This window comes from Protobothrops mucrosquamatus, unplaced genomic scaffold (genome assembly GCF_001527695.2).
Source record: "Protobothrops mucrosquamatus isolate PMUCROS unplaced genomic scaffold, P.Mucros_1.0 scaffold545, whole genome shotgun sequence".
NCBI classification, from domain to species: domain Eukaryota; kingdom Metazoa; phylum Chordata; class Lepidosauria; order Squamata; family Viperidae; genus Protobothrops; species Protobothrops mucrosquamatus.
In genome coordinates, this window is record NW_015386849.1 from 92,580 (window position 1) to 111,669 (window position 19,090).

At 35.5% G+C, this 19,090-nt stretch overlaps 1 protein-coding gene across 1 annotated transcript in view; it reads left to right on the forward strand.

The window, feature by feature from the left end:
• The window catches only part of SYT6 (synaptotagmin 6), an 80,302-nt gene that overhangs the window by 46,953 nt on the left and 14,259 nt on the right, over positions 1 to 19,090 (forward strand). The window contains exons 4-6 of the mRNA XM_029284335.1: positions 12,456 to 12,576; positions 16,079 to 16,250; positions 17,738 to 17,888. Coding sequence (XP_029140168.1) covers positions 12,456 to 12,576; positions 16,079 to 16,250; positions 17,738 to 17,888 — 444 coding nt within the window. The remainder of the gene's footprint in view (positions 1 to 12,455; positions 12,577 to 16,078; positions 16,251 to 17,737; positions 17,889 to 19,090) is intronic.

A 19,090-nucleotide genomic window follows, 5' to 3' on the forward strand; every position in this document is an offset into this window, starting at 1 on the left:
GGTCCGGAAGTCCATCCTTAGGAGAGAATGATCTGACCAATGATCTAACCCAATGTTCTAACACCACTTACATGAGAGCCCCATCAACCTTTGCACAGTACATCAAGAGTCACACTGCAAAAATTGATATGTCTAGGATCTATTTGGGAGAGGTTTTAAGATTTGAAAAACTATATATTCTAAACCTTAACTCTTTCCTTACCAAAATGCTGAAATGGCTTAAATTTAGGGCCCTTGCGAGTCTAGGGTGTACTTAGGGGGCACAAAATGGATGTAGATGTGCTGCATGTTTTCATGGGCATGTTATTTTGAAGAAAAATAGGTTGAATTAGAAGTACATAAAATGATAGAAAGGGATCTGAATCCTTAGCTACTGTAGAATAGAATTGTAAAATGGGGAAAAGAAGGATCGGGGATGGCACAACTTGAGAAGATTGATATTGCTAACTAAAAAGGAAAAAAAATTGGTAAAGTGAATTTCTTTCCAGCAGGTTGAATTTATATGATGACATACAAGGAAAAGAATGAAGACAATAGAAAATATTAATGGAGGTGGAGAGGAAGGAAACAGGGATGTCACATTACACCCATGGTTCAAGTTTATGCAGCCACTTGTGGTTATGTTTTAAGATTGGCCAATCTATAGTTACATCTTTTGAAATAAATATGTATCCATTGAACATGTGTTCAACAGATAAACTAGAATGAGATTATGATCTTTCTGTTTTTTCTGTTTACTCTACAAATGTCAGATTTACATAAAACATTTCATCTGTAATATAAACACATGAGTTAACAGAAATGATAAATGCTAATTTAATGTCAGCTAGGGAATCATAAATAAGCATATGAAAAGCCTGGGTTTTGATAGCTAAATTCATACCTAAAGAGGATTGCAGAGATGTAATTTCTGATTACCATATAGAGATAATGCTTTTGACAGCAGTTTTATATGTATATACTAGACAACCTTGAACTGTAGGTCATCATTTCAGAGATATTTCCCTCCCTAAAACAAAAGTCAGAATGATCATGGGCAGACAAAATATCAGTAGAAGCGAGAGCAACTTCTGACATTCTATTGTTATCCCCATTGACTTTCTTTATAGGAAGACGGCAGTTCCTTCCTTCCTTCCTTCCTTCCTTCCTTCCTTCCTTCCTTCCTTCCTTCCTTCCTTCCCTTCCTTCCCTTCCCTTCCCTTCCCTTCCCAGCAGGCAGGTCAGTGGCTCTCTCCCTCCTTCCCAAGTTCTCAGGGCTTGTTGAAAGTGAAGATCATATGACTGCAACTGACTATGGCAGTGCCATAGTAGCATTGAAAGCAGCAGCACAGTGATGCTGAAGTGCTTTAAAAAATCCCCGAATTTCATTTCCTCAGGAATAATATGTCCTGGTATTCCGTATGTTAGCCACTTGAGGTACCTTTGTTGCCCTATGATGTGGTGTTTCACCTAATTTAAGGTTACAAAATATCACACACAAATGTTTTAGTTTTATATAGAAATAAACCAATTTTTTCCATTTGGCCTCATTTCACAAATATAGGTAAAAGATATTTTATACACGAATAGTGATTTCAAATTTAATTGGTATTTTGAGTATCCCACAAGGGCAGATCTTTTAGATAAAATCTCAAGTAGCAAACACTTTTTCTGTAGACATATAAGTTCTGTCACTCTGTTTAAGCTGTACATGAGATTGCATGATAAAATAAAATATTAAATTTAAATTGTACTCACTGTTAAAAATCAGCATCTCAGTCCTTTAAAGATGATATTAGTTAACACTAATACATAAGCTAAATTGCATTTGACAGTGGAACATTGAGTACTTCAGGTTTTACAGAGGTATTATACTATAATTTCTCTTTGCCTATAAGTTTATATATTTGTTTTTTTATACTATTTGTTTCTTAAGGTAGATTTTTTTTGTATCTGTTGGTTTTATCTGACAGTTGTTTTGATGAAATAGGCAGATATACAGATCCAATCAATAAATAAAAATCATAACTAAGTTGCATGAGAAAATATCAAACACAGTAAGTCTTTTGACACTGGTATCATTGAGAAAGTTTTAGCTCTCAGTCTTCCCATAGATGAATGAAGGCAGTCAAGCAGCCTTTTCCCCTCACTATGGAATTACTTTATTTCAAAAAGCCAAAGTATTTTCTTCTGCACTATTCATTTACTTCAGTATTAAGCCTCCCAGCAGTATGCATGTGCAAGTGTCATGCACACAAACCCTAAAGCAACACAAGACCTTCCAAAGCCTTAGTCATAGCCCCCAGAGTATTTCCATTGGATTTTAATTTTTAATATAATGAAAGGGGAGTATAGTAAAAATGTGGGGAACAATCATACTGCATATATGATTTAAATAAAATTACATATAGTTTTTGTATGTTTCCCACCAGATTCTTGGCTCTGGCAAATCACTCAAAAGCCAAGTAAAACTTTCAGTCCAAAAATGTTGTACATTCTCAGTTTCTTAGAAGGCCTATATAGGATCAAGCATTTTACATTAATGATACCTGTGCTCACTCTCTCATCTAAAATCCGCAAACTCAAGACTCAATTTTAAATATCAGCAGGTCAGAAAACTCCTTTAAAATAGTGTATTCTTTCTTTTACAGGACTGATCACCAAACCTTATTATTACATTAAACCTATTGAAATGCATTTGACTAAATTAAACTTTTTCGCTCCCTTTTCTGGAAACATATTATTTCTTTTCTTTCTATTCATGATACTGCCTTTTATTTATGCACTAAATAGAACCAGTCTACCTCCCTAAAAGTGTTCTCATTTCCAAATGATGTGCTTGTATCAGTGCAAGGCAAAGTTATGCTGCCACCACTTCAGGTTTTACTGTGTTCTGTGACTTGTTCTGGCTCCTGGTGAGTAAGGGAGGCATTTATCAGTATGCCTGGCAGGAACTCACCATTAAAGCCAACCTAGACAAAACACAGATAAATGTATTGAACATATTCTTTGTTGTTGCTCAAGGAGGCACGTTATTTCCAGGGTGTTCTCAGAATCAAGTTGAAATGCTGGTTTTGACTTACAGAGCCATGCAGCCTGGGATCGATGTATCTGAAGCATCTCTTTTGCCAGGATAGATCATTCTATGACCTCAAACATGTCCCTGCCTTCAGAGCTTAGAATAGATGGGAAGAGAACAGCATACAAATGCTTGAAATGAAAAGGTTATCTTGTTTTAGGATATGAGAATAAGTTAGAGCAAAATTTAGCAATGGAATGTAGTATAATGTTCAATATTACTATGTGTAATAGTATTTAGATCTGTTGGCACTTTAACAATGCTTTTTTTAAAAATTGGATAATAGCATATATTATAGAAATGCCTTTATTTCAACAGCATCTTAAGCTTATATACATACACTATGTTTAAATGATAGTTTTCCTTCCTTCCTTCCTTCCTTCCTTCCTTCCTTCCTTCCTTCCTTCCTTCCTTCCTTCCTTCCTGAAGTTTTTTTTTTTAAATAACTGTGAAGAAGCAAAAATGCATAATCCTCAACCTACCTTCTTTGTTCATTTTCTCCTCTCATGGGATTTCTTTTATTGTTGATTTACCTATACAATGAAGTCTTGTCATCAAATCCTTTTGTAAGATAATATGAGTGATGATGTTTGAAGCTCTGGCAGCAGCCTGGCCTTTTGATGGCTTCCAATAGCATAATGTGTCTTGATTAACTAATAGTTAATAAAGGAAGGTAATGTGTGTCACGATTCTTGAAATTCCTGTTAGGTTTTTATCAGCTTTGCAGATGTGCTTTCAAACCTAACCTTTTCTTCATATTACAATTAAAGTTCAGTTTCACTGTTTAAATTATATTTTGGCACCCTTGGGAGAAAATGCTCTATTCATTCAGAACCCTCCACCTCTCAAAAAGTCACCTTTCCATGGAAATATTGCAAGGCACAGATTTATTTAAGCTTTTCAGAATTGGAAGCCAAATCAGTTCCTATAATTTCAAGTCAATTAATAGAGCTAGGTAGAACAAATATATTTTTACCCAAGTGACTAAAGAAAAATGATGATACTGTGGCTGTACATTTTTGTTATGGTTTAACATAAAGATTTTCCAGGTTTCTTTTTTTAAACACTAGTATAAAAGTCCCAGGAAGCCAAGCAACTGCTAAACAAGAGTATTATTCACAGTAGTGTTCTTTGTAGCTCTTTGCTTTTCCCCCTAAAAATAGAAAGTGAACCAAAGACATTTATTTCTTAGAGTTGCAAATAACAGGCTTGGCAACAACTCACAGCAGCTCTATTTGCTGCCAAACTACCTTCTGAACTATGGCCCTTCTTCTCTAAAGGGCAGGTTTATTGAAAGCAAAACAAGGATATTATTGCATGTATTTACTGGGATTTCATTTGGATTATGTCCTTTTTGTTGTTGTTAATACAGGATTAACTAATTCAGCATTTTATCCATGTTGTATAGCCAAATCTTGCCAAATCAGGTCTACTTGCTGGATTTACTAATACTTTCTGGCTCTATTTGTACAACATGCTTAACTGTTGGGAAAGTTAAATATGTCATGCAAACAACAAAATTAATTAATTGCCAATCAACTCAGAAAGGTTTAGATTTAGATCCAAATTGATCAGGTCCTCTTTGAAATTAAGCAAACTTATCTGGGTTAACCAAGTCTGGGTTCCAAGTCTATAGTTGAAATGAACTCCAGTCTGTAGTTTTGATTTACAACCCCTCTCTGCAGACACAGAGTAGGGGTAGAAAAATAAAACACAGAGTGGGATGAGTATGTCACACAAACTCCAAATCAATCTATGGTAGCACTAATTCCAAATATACCATCAATGTTCCTTTCATGCCAGCAGAATTTCTTTGTTTAAGAAGGCAGAAAGTGAAAAGGAAAATGATGGCATTCTCTTGTAGCAGAGAACAAGTAACGGTTCTCATAAATGGAGGCAGGTTTACAATAGACAAAAATGTTAAAGATGGTTAGTCCCCCAGGATGCTTCCTATCACACCAGCTTAAATTTGTGTTTATTTTCTGGACTAGTGGACTAGGACTGGGATTGCAGACCACCTATTGGCTACAAGAGTATTTCCTATTTATTTATTTTTAAAATTAAAAGAATGTTAATTTTAAAAAATGCTAGGCTCCAAATCTGTGAGCACACTACTTCCGGCAAATAATACATTTTATACTGCTGACATAAATGTTATCAATGTATGGTTTCCCCTTAGCAGTCCTAACATGTTAGGTGACTCTTTCCTTCCAGAGAGCAGAAATTTAAATTCTTTCCTATTTAAAATTGCTTCTTCTTCTTCTTCTTCTTGTGCCATATCCGTTATCGGACGTTGGCGATCATATTGGCAATCCTGTTTTTATCAGCAGCCGCACAAAAAAGTGCTGCTGAGTTTTGTCCAAACCAATCCCTTAGATTTTGAAGCCATGATGTTCTTCTTCTGCCTGGACCTCGTTTGCCTTCAATCTTTCCCTGGAGGATTAAATGGAGTATGCTGTATTTTTCTGGGTGTCGCATCACATGTCCGAAATATTCTAATTTTTGTTTTTTAATTGTTTTGATGATTTAAAATTGCTATAGCACTGAATTCTTCACTTTTAAAAAACTCAACCAACCAACCAGCTAATCATCCAAAGGTAGCTTTTTAGCTAATTATTTCCCAGTTTGGCATAATTCCTTAACTGTTGAAAAACTGTTACCATAAAAACATGGCTCTTCATAAATGCATTTAAAGACCAATAAGACCGTGCTATTCCTAAATGATGAGTTGATTATTTGTTGAGTTTTGTTTTTAATCTTATTGTTTCAACACTATAAAGTGCTCAGAGTCTCTGGAAAAAGAACAAAAACATATAAGTTGTAGTAATAAACAAACAATGGACACGACTGATCACTACTACTGATGATGTTGAGGGGTTCTTGGTGCTCTCTGAGCTTAGTTGTTTTTCTTGCAGATGTTTCATTACCCACATTAGGTAACATCATCAGTGCTAGATATGCTAGAACATCATCAGACAGGACTAGAACGTCATCAGACTAGCACTGATGATGTTATGTAGTTTGGGTAATGAAACATCTTCAAAAAAACACCAAGCTCAGAGAGCTCCAAGGACCCCTCATTGCAACCCTGAGTTACAAATATTCTCCTTTATTGGTACTGATGATGTTGTCCAGCATGCAATTGTAGGAGAGAGAGAACAATGAGATCCACATATTAATTGGAAGGAAGCTTCAATATAGGGCAAATTTCATAGGAGAAAAGAGATGGTAGAATGAACTTAACTCTTTAATTTTCTGGTACAAATTAAAGCTGATGATCCAGATAGTATAGTAAAAACATTTTCTTTACTTTGCTCACTGCACAATGCTAGCACTTGCCGTGCTAGGAATCTGTGACCTGGCTGCCAATTTGCCACTTTGCCATTGTAAATGTTGTGAAACATGGATTGTGTAGGTTAGAATTAAATTGCATTGTGAAGTTTTCATATTTTTGTAAGTTTTGTACAAATGTTTCCTGACATTATTTCAAGGGTTCAGGGAAAATTATTTCAGGACTTCTTTCAGGGTAAAATATTTGAGAAAGACTGCTCTAAAAATATAGAAAACAAACATACAGGCTACATTCAGAAATACTATGCAGGAAACATTTAGACTATATATTTCTGATACATTAAGATTCTAGGAATTATTTTGAAATCAGCTTTCTTGATCTTTGGGTAGGCCTCTTTCTCATTCTTTTAAAAGCAAGAGTAAAGAAAAGACAATAATGAGAAAGCATTATGTATCTCTATAACTGCCATCTTAAAATAAAAAGTAATCGCATTTAATTGCAATTGGACTTCTGAATATTTAGGATCAGGTCATGAAAACCTTTATTGGAAGAATTCTCTTAAATCTCCTTTGAATCAGAATGATCTTACCACAATTAAATCTGTCTGGATCACACCCATTTTCTTCAAAAATCATTATCTCACCTCAGTTTCTACATTGAAAACCATGATCATTAAGCAGGATTTCTCTTGAACAATAGCGAAGGTTGCAAACTAATGTCCATACATGTTTTCAGCAAGGTCTGCTATGGATTTCTACTCCATTCTGTTTTCTGGACAGCCCAAGATGCAATATGTAAAGTAATATAATGCTGTTGCCTAGAGGAAAAAAAGTATTTCATTTCTGCCCTTTCTCTTTCTTTTTACTATTAATGGCAATGGGAATTAGCTGCTGGAAACTTCAGATAAGCAGCTCATTAATAGTTCATTGGGTCCAAGATGCAGTCCATGGACCACAGATACTCTGTGAGGCTAATATGGATGGTCTGTACTGAATGTCAAAATTAAAACATTCTAAAAAATCTGGTGAGGTAATCAAACCACACATTGCTGGTGATATAGCTTGAGATCCAATAATTTTGGTACTCTTGTGCCAAAACTTTTCATTTTTTCTTGAAGTGTAAGAAGGAGGGAACATAAAAATATAACTTAAAATGATAAGCAACTATGATAATTCTATTAACTAATAGGGTATCAAGGTGGCTTTTTTAGAAGTGTATGAGAAGTTAATGGACATAAAATGTCATGGATAAACTGGGAATAATCTTTGAAAAGGGTAAAGCATAAATACCCTTTTCAGTTCAATCGCAGCCTTTGTTCACTAAGCCTGAGATGAGCTAACTTATCACCTCACAATAGTTCTATTGTTGCATACAGCAGTTTTATCACTTCTGCATAATGATCAGACAAAAATAGTTAGCTCAAACTTTATTTTCAATGACATCCAATGTATAAAGCTCTACAGACTCCTCAGCAACATTTTCTTTTCTACTGTTAAATGAACTGAATCTCACTGGGCTTAGTGCTAGGAAAAGAAGATGGAGTAGTATGAACATAGGTCAAGTGATGAGTCAGCCACATTGTGTAGGCTTCCAAAAGTTTATCTGGAAGTAAATATGTAATGTTCAACTGACTGCAACCCAGATTAGAGTTGAACTGCTTTGGCAGCTGTCACCACTGAGTAATGGGAAGGGATTCAGTTCTTCTAAAGCAGAATTTTAGCGTATTAATCTCAATTAAGCTCAAATATTTCTCATTAGAATATACTAGAAATATATAATGGTTGTCTCAGTCCAGCCACATGCTGGGCAGCCAGGCTCATTATATCCGATGCTGTAAATGAAAGCTATCTAAGCATGTTGTAACTAGTATGTCCACACAACCTAGTTACTCTGAAAAGAACATTCCCTCTAGATGAAGTAGAACTTTCTGCCAATAATATTGTATAACCATTTGGCTCTAACTGAAGAGAAACATGAAGTGATTTCTGCACATAGAAATCTATATATGTAAAGCTTGTTTAAAACTACTTTTGAAGTAACAATATTTGATAGCTGCTGATGCAGCAAATAAAAGCCTAAGGAACATTCTAGGCAATGCAGAATTTTAGATATGCATTATGAACTGACTGATTAAAAACTGGTTTTAATCTCATGTGTGAATATATCCTATGTTAATCGCTCCAGCCATACATCAAGAATTGGAGGGCACAGGGATATATGATGCTCTAGCTTTAATTCTTACAGCCCTTTCCTAAAAGATCATCTTAAGAATATGCTGTGATTGATCAGGTCATCCTTTGTGTGCTGTGCTTGTGATCTATAAATATTGTGAGATAGGATTATATATTCTCAGTTGAATTAATATTTTTTCTATGATATAGTCAATATTTATACTGAATTCTGAGAGCAAGATTCAAGTTAGTGAGCTGGTAGCACTGATATATCAGGACACATTCCAAGGATAGGGTTTTTTTCCCCCTTTCTATTACATCCTACATTTGATATTTTAAAACTGAGAGGAAAAAAACTTTGCTTACTAATTCAGTGTCACAGGAACATATTGCAATCCAAATGTGAATATTCTGTAAATAAAGGATTTAATGCAACGTACATAAATTTTATATAAATGCAAATTTATCATGCTGGACAACTGAAATCCTTGCTAGATAAGAGTTGGCGCTGTCATTATAAAATGAAAAAAGTAAAGTATTTTTATGAAATTTCTCTGTGATCCTTGATACATTTTATTTGTGAAGCAATTAATGTGAGATATTGGTAGTAAAATAAATGTATTTATCAAGTTAACACTTAATTGGGCAGCAATCAACAGGCCTCCATTCTGTCCCATTTTAAAGTTATCAGTAGAGATGCCACCTATCTCAGCAAGGTTACAGGGCGCCATCTAGGGTTATGCAAAAGACCTTGAATTTTTTCCCCTTTAGAGTTAGATTTAAATTTAAGGATTAATATAAATACAATAGATAGCTCTAGTGGAATGCCTTGTCTTCAGAAAAAGGTTTCGTGAAGTAGTGAAAGGTTTGAAGAAACAAATTGTTTTGCCAAGTGTCAGGTTCTGGCCAGGTACCAGGCAGTGGGTTCTGATCTATAAACATTGTGGGATTGGGAGCCTCTCAGCACAGGCTTGAGTGCTCAGCAGCAATTTGTACCCAGAACCTTGGAGTATCTCCATTGCTTGAACTCTCCTTACTCACTGGTGTGTTTATTATCTCTGGATCTTCAAAGGACCAGTTGTCTGACACCTAGCATTGGCTGACACTTGGCAAAATAGAAATGTGTGTATAGATCTTTTTATTGTTTCTATGTTATAGCATAGATACCTTAAATAATTTTTATTTGATCAAAAGAAAAGTAACCTCTTAAAATTAAGATGTCACAATGATGAATTTTACAAGAAATCACAGGTAAAAGTAAAGTTAAAAACAGTTCAAATGACCTATCAGAACCCTGGAAAGCTTGTTAAGTCAGGTCATAACACAATTTAGCAATTTTAAACTTGTCAGTGTTTTCTAAAAGGTTTTCTCCCAAAAGTCATGTTGACTAGTAAGTGTTGGCACTGAAGCACATTAATTAACCCTGGTTAGTTTAAGCCTCATTTCAGCAGACATTTTCTACTGTTCCATTGCCAGAAAATGAAGAGATAAAATAAGTCATTTGAAGAGGCCAAAACATCCATAAAGGCCTTTGTTGCTTTGGAGGAAGATCTAGTAGAGGCTTCACAGGTTAATACTGTAGGTGAGCAATAAGTAGAGGACAAGGGAGATTGTCCATTGTTGATTGCAAAATACACCAGGTACACCCACTAATCATGCACTGCACTGAGTTTCTTCTAAAACAAGTAAAGATAAGCAGGCAAAATGGAATGCTTATTAGTTCAGGTCTATGTTATCTATAGTTCATATGTTTTTTTTTTAATTACCTTGTTGACATATAACTTGAACTGTCTGGTATATAGCAGGATTTCCATTGTTCTCTATATACTAGAGCTCCTTAAACTCCTTTCATTTATCTAAACTCATATGAGAATTGTGCTGCTTTCATATTAAACAAGAGTAAAAACTGCTATTGTCATGGTTCCAACAGATGAAACTCTTCAAAAGAACTTCGAGGCATTATTTACCTTAAAGAATCTTTTATTCGAGAAACAAAGTATTGGCACTACATAGTTGAAACCAAAAACTAATTTCCTCTCCCCTGGGAACAAAGTAACAAAGCATAATTCCCTCCTCCAATAAACAGTCATAAATCACATCCCCCAATTAGCTTGAAGCGTGGACTTTCTCCCCAGCTCTCCAACCCGCTAAAACTCTATCAACTCTGGGCCCAATGACCTTGGGTTCCTATGGCTGAGTTATTATTGTTATGACTAGCTGGACTCTCATCCACATTCTCCCTCCCAGCATCAACTAACTCTAAAAGCAACAGAGGAAAATGGCTGCATTTCCATCTGTTGTCAAAGCAAGAACATCCTATGTTAGCAGCGTTGACAGCTATACAACCAACTGCTGTTTGTTTGCTCAACAATAAATCCCATCAAATTCAGTGGAACATATTCCCATATGCTTGCCTTTCAGCCTAAGGCTCTGAGGCTAAGTCTTCATGTACCTGAGACTCAGAATAAGCATCATTAAATGCAGTGGAACACACTCCTGAACAAAAATACAATATGTAGTACTGCTGAACCCACAGCTAAATATTCAGTTCCTTATTGCTTTCTCTGAATTTTAATATTCTATGAGTGGAAAGCAACTCATAGTACAGAACCTTCTGTTTCCTAACTCTGCAGCTCCTTATATTATTATTCATTTGATAAATCTTCTGAACATTGTGGGCTGCATCTTATAGGGCTATACGTGATCTTAATAATAATAATAATAAAGTTGGAAGGGAACTTGGAGGTCATCGAGTCCAACCCCCTACACCATTTCGGACAAATGGCTGTCCAGTCTCTTCTTAAAAACTTCCAGTGTTGGAGCATTCACCGCTTCTGGAGGTTCCATTGGTTCCATTGGTTCCATTGTTCCATTGGTTAATTGTTCTAACTGTCAGGAAGTTTCTCCTTAGTTCTAGGTTGCTTCTCTCCTTGATTAGTTTCCATCCGTTGCTTCTTGTCCTGCCCTCAGGCGCTTTGGAGAATAGCTTGACTCCCTCTTCTTTGTGGCAGCCCCTGAGATATTGGAACACTGCTATCATGTCCCCCCTCGTCCTTCTCTTTGTTAAACTAGACATACTCAATTCCAGCAACCGTTCCTCATATGTTTTAGCCTCCAGTCCCCTAATCATCTTTGTTGCTCTTCTCTGTACTCTTTCTAGAGTCTCAGCATCTTTTTTACATCGTGGTGACCAAAACTGGATGCAGTATTCCAAGTGTGGCCTTACTAAGACATTGTAAAGTGGTATTAATACTTCACTTCTTCTGCTTCTGCATCCTGCTCAGTGCATGGCATGAGGATCAAATTCTGCCCTCTCTAGTTTCCCAATTAGCAGCCTAATTCCTGTTTTCCCATTTATTTAAGGTCATGCTCTTCTCTGCTTTCAGTGGCTTCAGGCTACATTTCCAGGTAGCACCATGGGGGTAGGTAGCTCTGAAGGCTACAAGTTTTATATATTGAATATTTATATATCATATACAAGCTGATTTTCTTCTCTCTGCCACTCTTACAATCCTATGAAGCAGAGCATAATTTATCTTATTTTACAAACAGGGGGTCAAATGTCTCAAAGGCCGGCTTTCCTGATTCACCTGAAGAATTAATAAGTTTGGATATGACTCCAAAAATCTATAATGAAACCAAACTCCAATGAGTATGGATTGGGAAGCTGTCTATCATTGAAAGGCTTTTCTAAGGTGATCTGAATATTGCTCAGAGATCTGCTGCAGACTTTACATCACTAGTTATCTCAGCATCTTTGTTTATCAACATATGAAACATTTTCAAAGGTTATTAAATAACAAAGTCTCGGTGTTGCTTCAAGAAGATAGGAGGTAAAGAAAACCAAGGAGCTATAGAAAGTGTAGGCAAAAACGCAGGTGAGAAGAAATTATTTTACTACTTCTAATGCTTTATGTTTTCTCTTTTATTAAAGGAAAGTGTGGACCTGGGAGAGATCATGTTTTCCCTTTGTTACCTGCCAACTGCAGGTCGCCTCACTCTAACAGTCATTAAATGCAGGAATCTCAAAGCAATGGACATAACTGGATACTCAGGTAGGTGTTTCCTTTCTCTGAACAAGGCAGTTGTATTTGATTTCTGTGATGTTTCTGTGATACTATTACTCCTTTAAGACTCAAGGGAATTTCCTATATATTACTATATGGATTGATTTGTTTGATTCTGATGAGATTATTCCTGGGTTAATATAAATATTTTCCAGAAACATGCAGAAAATAGTGGTATGCATAAATAGGCTACTTTGTGCTGTTTGATTGGAAATCAAGTATTTTCCATAAAGGTCTAAGAAAAAAAGACCTGATTTAAATTTTATCATACATACATACACACATACATACCTATTAATCAAATAAATTTCCTTAGGACTCAAATTTGCCTAATTTATATGTGCACACACCACTTCTGTGCTTTGTCATTGAGGTGCATGGCCAACATGAAAAAGAGATTGATTTGGTCTAAGTTTCTGATAGCCTTTCAAGGTAGTCCAGAGAAGAAGCACAATTCTTACATTAACAGAATCTTGCAAGAAAAGAAAGAATTCCTTCCCTCTCCTCATTTTACTTTTCTGAAAACTGTGGAGGGTCCCTTCTATAGCACTTCCCATGCATCCTCTCCTTCTGTGAACTGAGATATTATTTTACTTGCCCATTGTCCAGTCTGTGGCTCTTCCTTCTGTTTCCCAAGGGCATTTCCACATGCCATTATAGTTTTAGATTAGGTTCAGTTTCCATAAATTTTCAAACAGATTTCTCTTCTCAATCACATGGGTCACAGATTGAGAGAACTGGTGCCAAAAGAACTGCAAAGGACAAAGTTCAGCCAGGCTTCCATTAGCCAGAGAAGATGGAGGGACATGATGGACTGTAGTGGTGTTCTCTGACCTGTTTTAAGGCCGCCCTAGCATTCCTGATATAGTTCCACCACTTCTCAAAAAAGTGGAGGGAAAGAATTTTGCATACTGTATGTCCAAAATCTCTCTGACTTGCACAGTACACNAATAATAATAAGTACTACAGTAGAAGCTCTGGTCTGTAGATATGCCCCATGAATTAAAGGAAAAATGATATAATTTAATTCCCTTTGAGAAATTTCTACGTGTAAATACCTGATTCAGTGTCATAAATATGTTTAATGGCCTCAGCTTCCAGATGTCAGTGTTTGCATTTTCCTGACAAATATATAATCTATTATAGCAATAACCCCGAAGCTGTTTGAGCAGACAGATATTTCTTCTCAGCTGGCATTTGATGCATTTAGAATCACTGAGAATTGATGTTTCAGAGTGAGAAAACTGTTCACTAGTTCTACAGAGGCACACTTTATTTATTTATTTAAAACATTTATATGGCCTCTCATCTTATACCAAAGATTGGCAGCTTCCAATAACAGCCAAATCTGAAAGTCTAGGAAAGGAGGGTCTGCCAAAGTTCTATAGGCCAGATGCTGCCACAGAAAAGACTATGCTTCCTAGAATCCAAACAATGGCAATATTTAGGGAAGGGATTTGGGGAATGGCCACCTTATCTAATCGGGTAAGATGGGTAGATGCCCTTAGGGAAAAGTGTTTCCTCTCATAACCTGGCTCTGTGCCATATAGAACTTCAAACATAAGAGCCAGCACCTTGAATTGCACCTGGAAGGAAATCAGAAGACAATGCAGTTTTCATAACAGGGTGTAACATGGGTAAACTTAGGGGCACCCTCACCCACCATTGCCCATGCTTCCACATTCTGGACTAGTGATAGCTTTCAGGTGTCTTCAAGGGCATACCCATGGGAAGCATGTTGCAGTAATCCAAACAGGAAGTGACCAAGGCATGAATGACTGTGAACAAGGTCTCCCACTCCAGGAAGTAATTATAATTATCGGCACTGCCAAATACACAGCAAATTTCTCTTGCATTCATGTTGCAATGGCTATCTATCTATCTATCTATCTATCTATCTATCTATCTATCTATCTATCTATCTATCATTTATCAATCACATTTATATGGCCGCTCATCTAACACAAAGTGACTCGGTTGATATACAAAATTAAACAAAACAATAAATACATAAAAACAATTATTAAAAACAGTCAATATTTAAAATGCAACCATCAGGTACAGGAAGGAGTGAATTAAATAGAACAATAGAGCCATCTTAGAATATGCTTGGTCGCTTGAGATCCTGATGACAAAGCCAGGTCCTGAGGGACTTAGGGACTATAAACAGGGATGAAGCTAAATTCAGAAAGAATTTATGAGAGTCAGTTTAGTAAGCTATTGTTACCCTGTTTTTCTTTTCTTCTTTTCTTCTTTCTGAAAAATCAAACATTTAAATTACTTTTCATGAAAACAGTTCATTGACATACAGCTTTATAACAAAAGTGATTTTGAAAAGATGCACATAGCAAACGAGCTAAGGGATGCCTATAAATCAAAGATGTTGCATATAAGTATACAACAATAGATGTTGTATAGAAGTATATAGTATGAAGATGAGCAAAACATAAATAAGTACATGGAAAAGAAGGCTTTTTTGGGCCTGGATTTATGGTCACCAAGTCACTCCTAAACGAAAAAGGAGGGAACATACTTAAAAACACGTGGTATCTAGGCTGGTGGTCAGTCCATTTAAATTTTACTAGAAAACAATAATGTCTTGGTTAATCTTTTCTATTATCTCAAATACTTTAATTAAGTATACAACCTCCACTGGATTTTTTGAAAAGGAAAGGACTGGGATTACATTTTAAAACTGACAAGCCAAGCTTTCCCTGTCACATAGATAGAAGATAATAGTTGCGACTGAGCTACAGTATACTCTTAAGGAATTTTAAAAATCTAGACAAGCTGAGAGAACATTTCCAACTGAAAATTACAAGCAGAATCTGAACCACATTCTTGAAGTGTTTGATGCTCTTATCCAAGCTCCAACTAATATCATTCAGTTCTCCTTTCCTTTTACAGCAATTTTCACTCCTTTCAACAATCAGCTAGCATGCCATGATCACTAAGCTTACCCATTTTTCAGAAGAACACTTTCAGGATTTCCCCTTATTTTTTAATTTTCTTTTAATATTTTCTGCAAACCCTCTAACCAGTTTCTTTTTCCTTTTCCTTTTAATCAACTATAGCATATTTGCACGATCAAAAAAAGTTATGAAAAGAGGTCTATATTGTCAAGCTTTAATTCCTGACCATTTTTCACCTTTTCTGCCCAGATCCTATATATATATATATATAGGATCTGAATTATATGCCTATAAGGAATTCTACTTTTGTAGGCTCCTGGACTGCACCTAGATAATCTTGACTGATTTCATTTACAAAAAACGTTACCAAAAAAGGTGAAATGAATATGGCAATGAAATTACATAGAGTTGAGCTTGACTCAGAAGAGCAATCTGAAAGTGCGAGTTTGTCATCATAATTCTGATTTCCTCTGTCCATATATTTATTATCCAATTTTAGGTATGTGCAGAGAACTCCCTTAATTATTGGGAGACTAGAAAGTGTTCTCTCATTTCTTTGCTTTTCCCCTGTTCACCAGATCCGTACGTCAAAGTATCTTTGCTCTGTGATGGAAGGAGACTGAAAAAGAAGAAAACCACTATAAAAAGAAATACACTTAATCCTACCTATAATGAGGCAATAATTTTTGATATCCCTCCTGAGAACATGGATCAAGTCAGTCTGCTTATATCAGTTATGGATTATGACCGGTAAGTGAGAGTCTTAGCAATCTCTAAATCCCATCTGAGTCATTTCCCCCCATTCACATTTCATGGTATGATTCATTTGATTACATGTACTTTGTACTCAGGAAAATTGTATACCTTGTTTCTCTGTTATTGAGCAGGTGAACATATTTCTGGATTTCCATTGTTTCTGATAAGAACCTGTTTAGTTTTCTCCATAGAGAAAACAATGAAAATATTGTCATTCTGCCAGAATGTTTAGTTACAGAGAAGGCCTTTCAAAATTGACATGTAGGCAAATCTCAGAGAAAGGATAAGTTACACCTAGGATCTCTACTTATAAAAGCAATCCACACCATGATTTCAAATTGAACAAAGTCACTGTCCCTGATTTATCTAAGGTTTTGACTTTGGGGGTGGCATGTTGGAATTCTTTTTGTTACATTTTTTTTATTTGTCAGGTTAATTCCTTCCACAGAATTTCTAATACTAAGAAAAAATGGATCCCTGTAATTACACACCCACTTCAGTTTGGATTCTGAATTTATTTCAGTTTACTGAAATGGAGTTTTAGCAGCAAGGAAGAGGACTCAGAAACTCATTATTTACAAGAGACTTGGAATCTCTGTTTTAAAACTGAATATATAATAATTGAAATATGTCTATTACACTGCTGCTTATTTGTCTAACATGATTCCACTGCTTTTTCATAAATCAACCAGATTTGAATTGTAAAAATCTAGACAACATTACAATATTGAACATATTCTTGCTTATTTATTGGTTGTCCATATTTTTATAGCCCAGATTTTACAGATTTATACACACATCTTGTTTGGCTTCTCCATATTATTTTTGAACTGAGTTTCATAGTTCATTCTTTTCCTAACAACAAAGACTGCGAACTAAGATTGGTTTATACTTCTATGGCTTTTAGAGAGGAAAAGGTAAAAGATCTGTTCTAGAATTAATGCTGAGCAATCATAGATACAGTTCCCCTTATTTGTTGAATATTCAGTGTTCTTGTTTAATGTAATATCTCAATCAGATTAATTTGTGATGAGATATCATTTTTCTTGAGTTTCTCTGTCTCACTTAGCTGCTACTTGAAGAGAGAAACTCATAGATATGAAGGAAACCAACTGGTATGGATTCTTTTAGAATGGATATGTTTGGCAATATTAATACTGGCTGAATGCCTGTTATGCAGAGATTTAAATACACATTTTTGCTAGTTGTATGATGAATACATGAACAAATGTTAGGATAGAAGATCAACAGTGGAAAAAAATTACACTACCTACTCACAAAATATCTTGAGCCTGGAAAGAGAAATAAAGCAATAACAAAATGTGGGAGAAGTAGAAAGACTATTTCTATGAATAAATGAAACTCCATAGGGTTGTTCATTCATAGACAACCAAGAAGTAGAGGGAAAGGATTAATGAGCCAATTGACAAAAGAGAATAAAAGTATTAAAAACATATTCTACATGTGATTATTGCTTTCAGGGTTGGCCACAATGAGATTATTGGGGTTTGTCGTGTAGCAAACAATGCTGAGGGACTAGGCCGAGACCACTGGAATGAAATGTTGGCTTATCCACGTAAACCAATTGCACATTGGCATCCACTCGTAGAAGTGAAGAAATCTTTTAAGGAGGTATGTAAAGATTTGTAATTTTTTTCAATACATGTCCAATAGATACTCTATAAGACTAAAAATGTTTTTTTCTGAAAATATTTAATCTGTACATTGAAATTTATAACAAGAATTTATAACAAGCACTATAGCACTATATACAGCATGCAATACATGAGGATACTGAGCATTTCAATTCATACACTTCCTTAACTATTAGTTATGACAGATAATATGCAGCAGCACTGAGATGCTATGTCAGAGCTTAATAAGATATGGTTCCACCATGGTTTATGGAATACAATACAGTTGACTAGATTCATCCAACAATTCAACTACTGTATGGCTCCTCACCTGCCATGGCTATGGTCATACAATAAGCTAAGCCAAAATCGGGGGGGGGGGGGAAACAGTATCATGATTAATGCAATATATAAAGCTAGCAATTGTGACAAATTGCATCAGCAAAGCCTTCACAGTACACAGGTAGCAGTATGTTGCTCATGACTTTTGAAGCAGAGGCATTGATGGATATAGAGGGGAAAAAATAATGGTGTGGTTGTCTGCAGGAAGCAGAGAAACAATCTGCAACTTCTAAAGCCTTTCCTTTATTAATGAGCTCAAGCCACAAGACAGGAATACCACAAGATCATGTGCTTTGGTGGGAAATTTATAGAAGCAAAAAGAACTCTTGGACAGTTCCTGCTATGTCTAAGATCTGCTGCATGTTAAGCAGAAATTTGACTGCAGAGGATTTTTTCTAAATGGGTAATCCAGCTGCAATGAATACTTAAAGACTACTTTGTCCCAGATGGATATGACATGCTAAAACACATGGGATAAACTAAAAAGAAGAAGAGGAAGTTCATTGCAATGATTTGTTTGATCATAGAAAAAGCCATTAAAGTAAAAAAATACATTTTGCAGATTTGTAAAAGATATACAATACAATATTTAATGGGAGAGCTTTAATTATTATTTTTCAATACAGTAAAATGTTGATTTTACATTCCATGCAGACAGAATGATTATTTAATCCAAATTTCATTCACATCAATTTCTGTCATATCCACCAGTTTATAATATTAATCCATTAAATGGATATGAAATCTAAACTATAAAAACTAAAATGTTTTAGAATATCTGTTAAATCAAGGTCCATTAAACCAAGGTTTTATTGTAGAGCAGGTGTGTCAAACTCATAACATCACGTGACGTTTGCG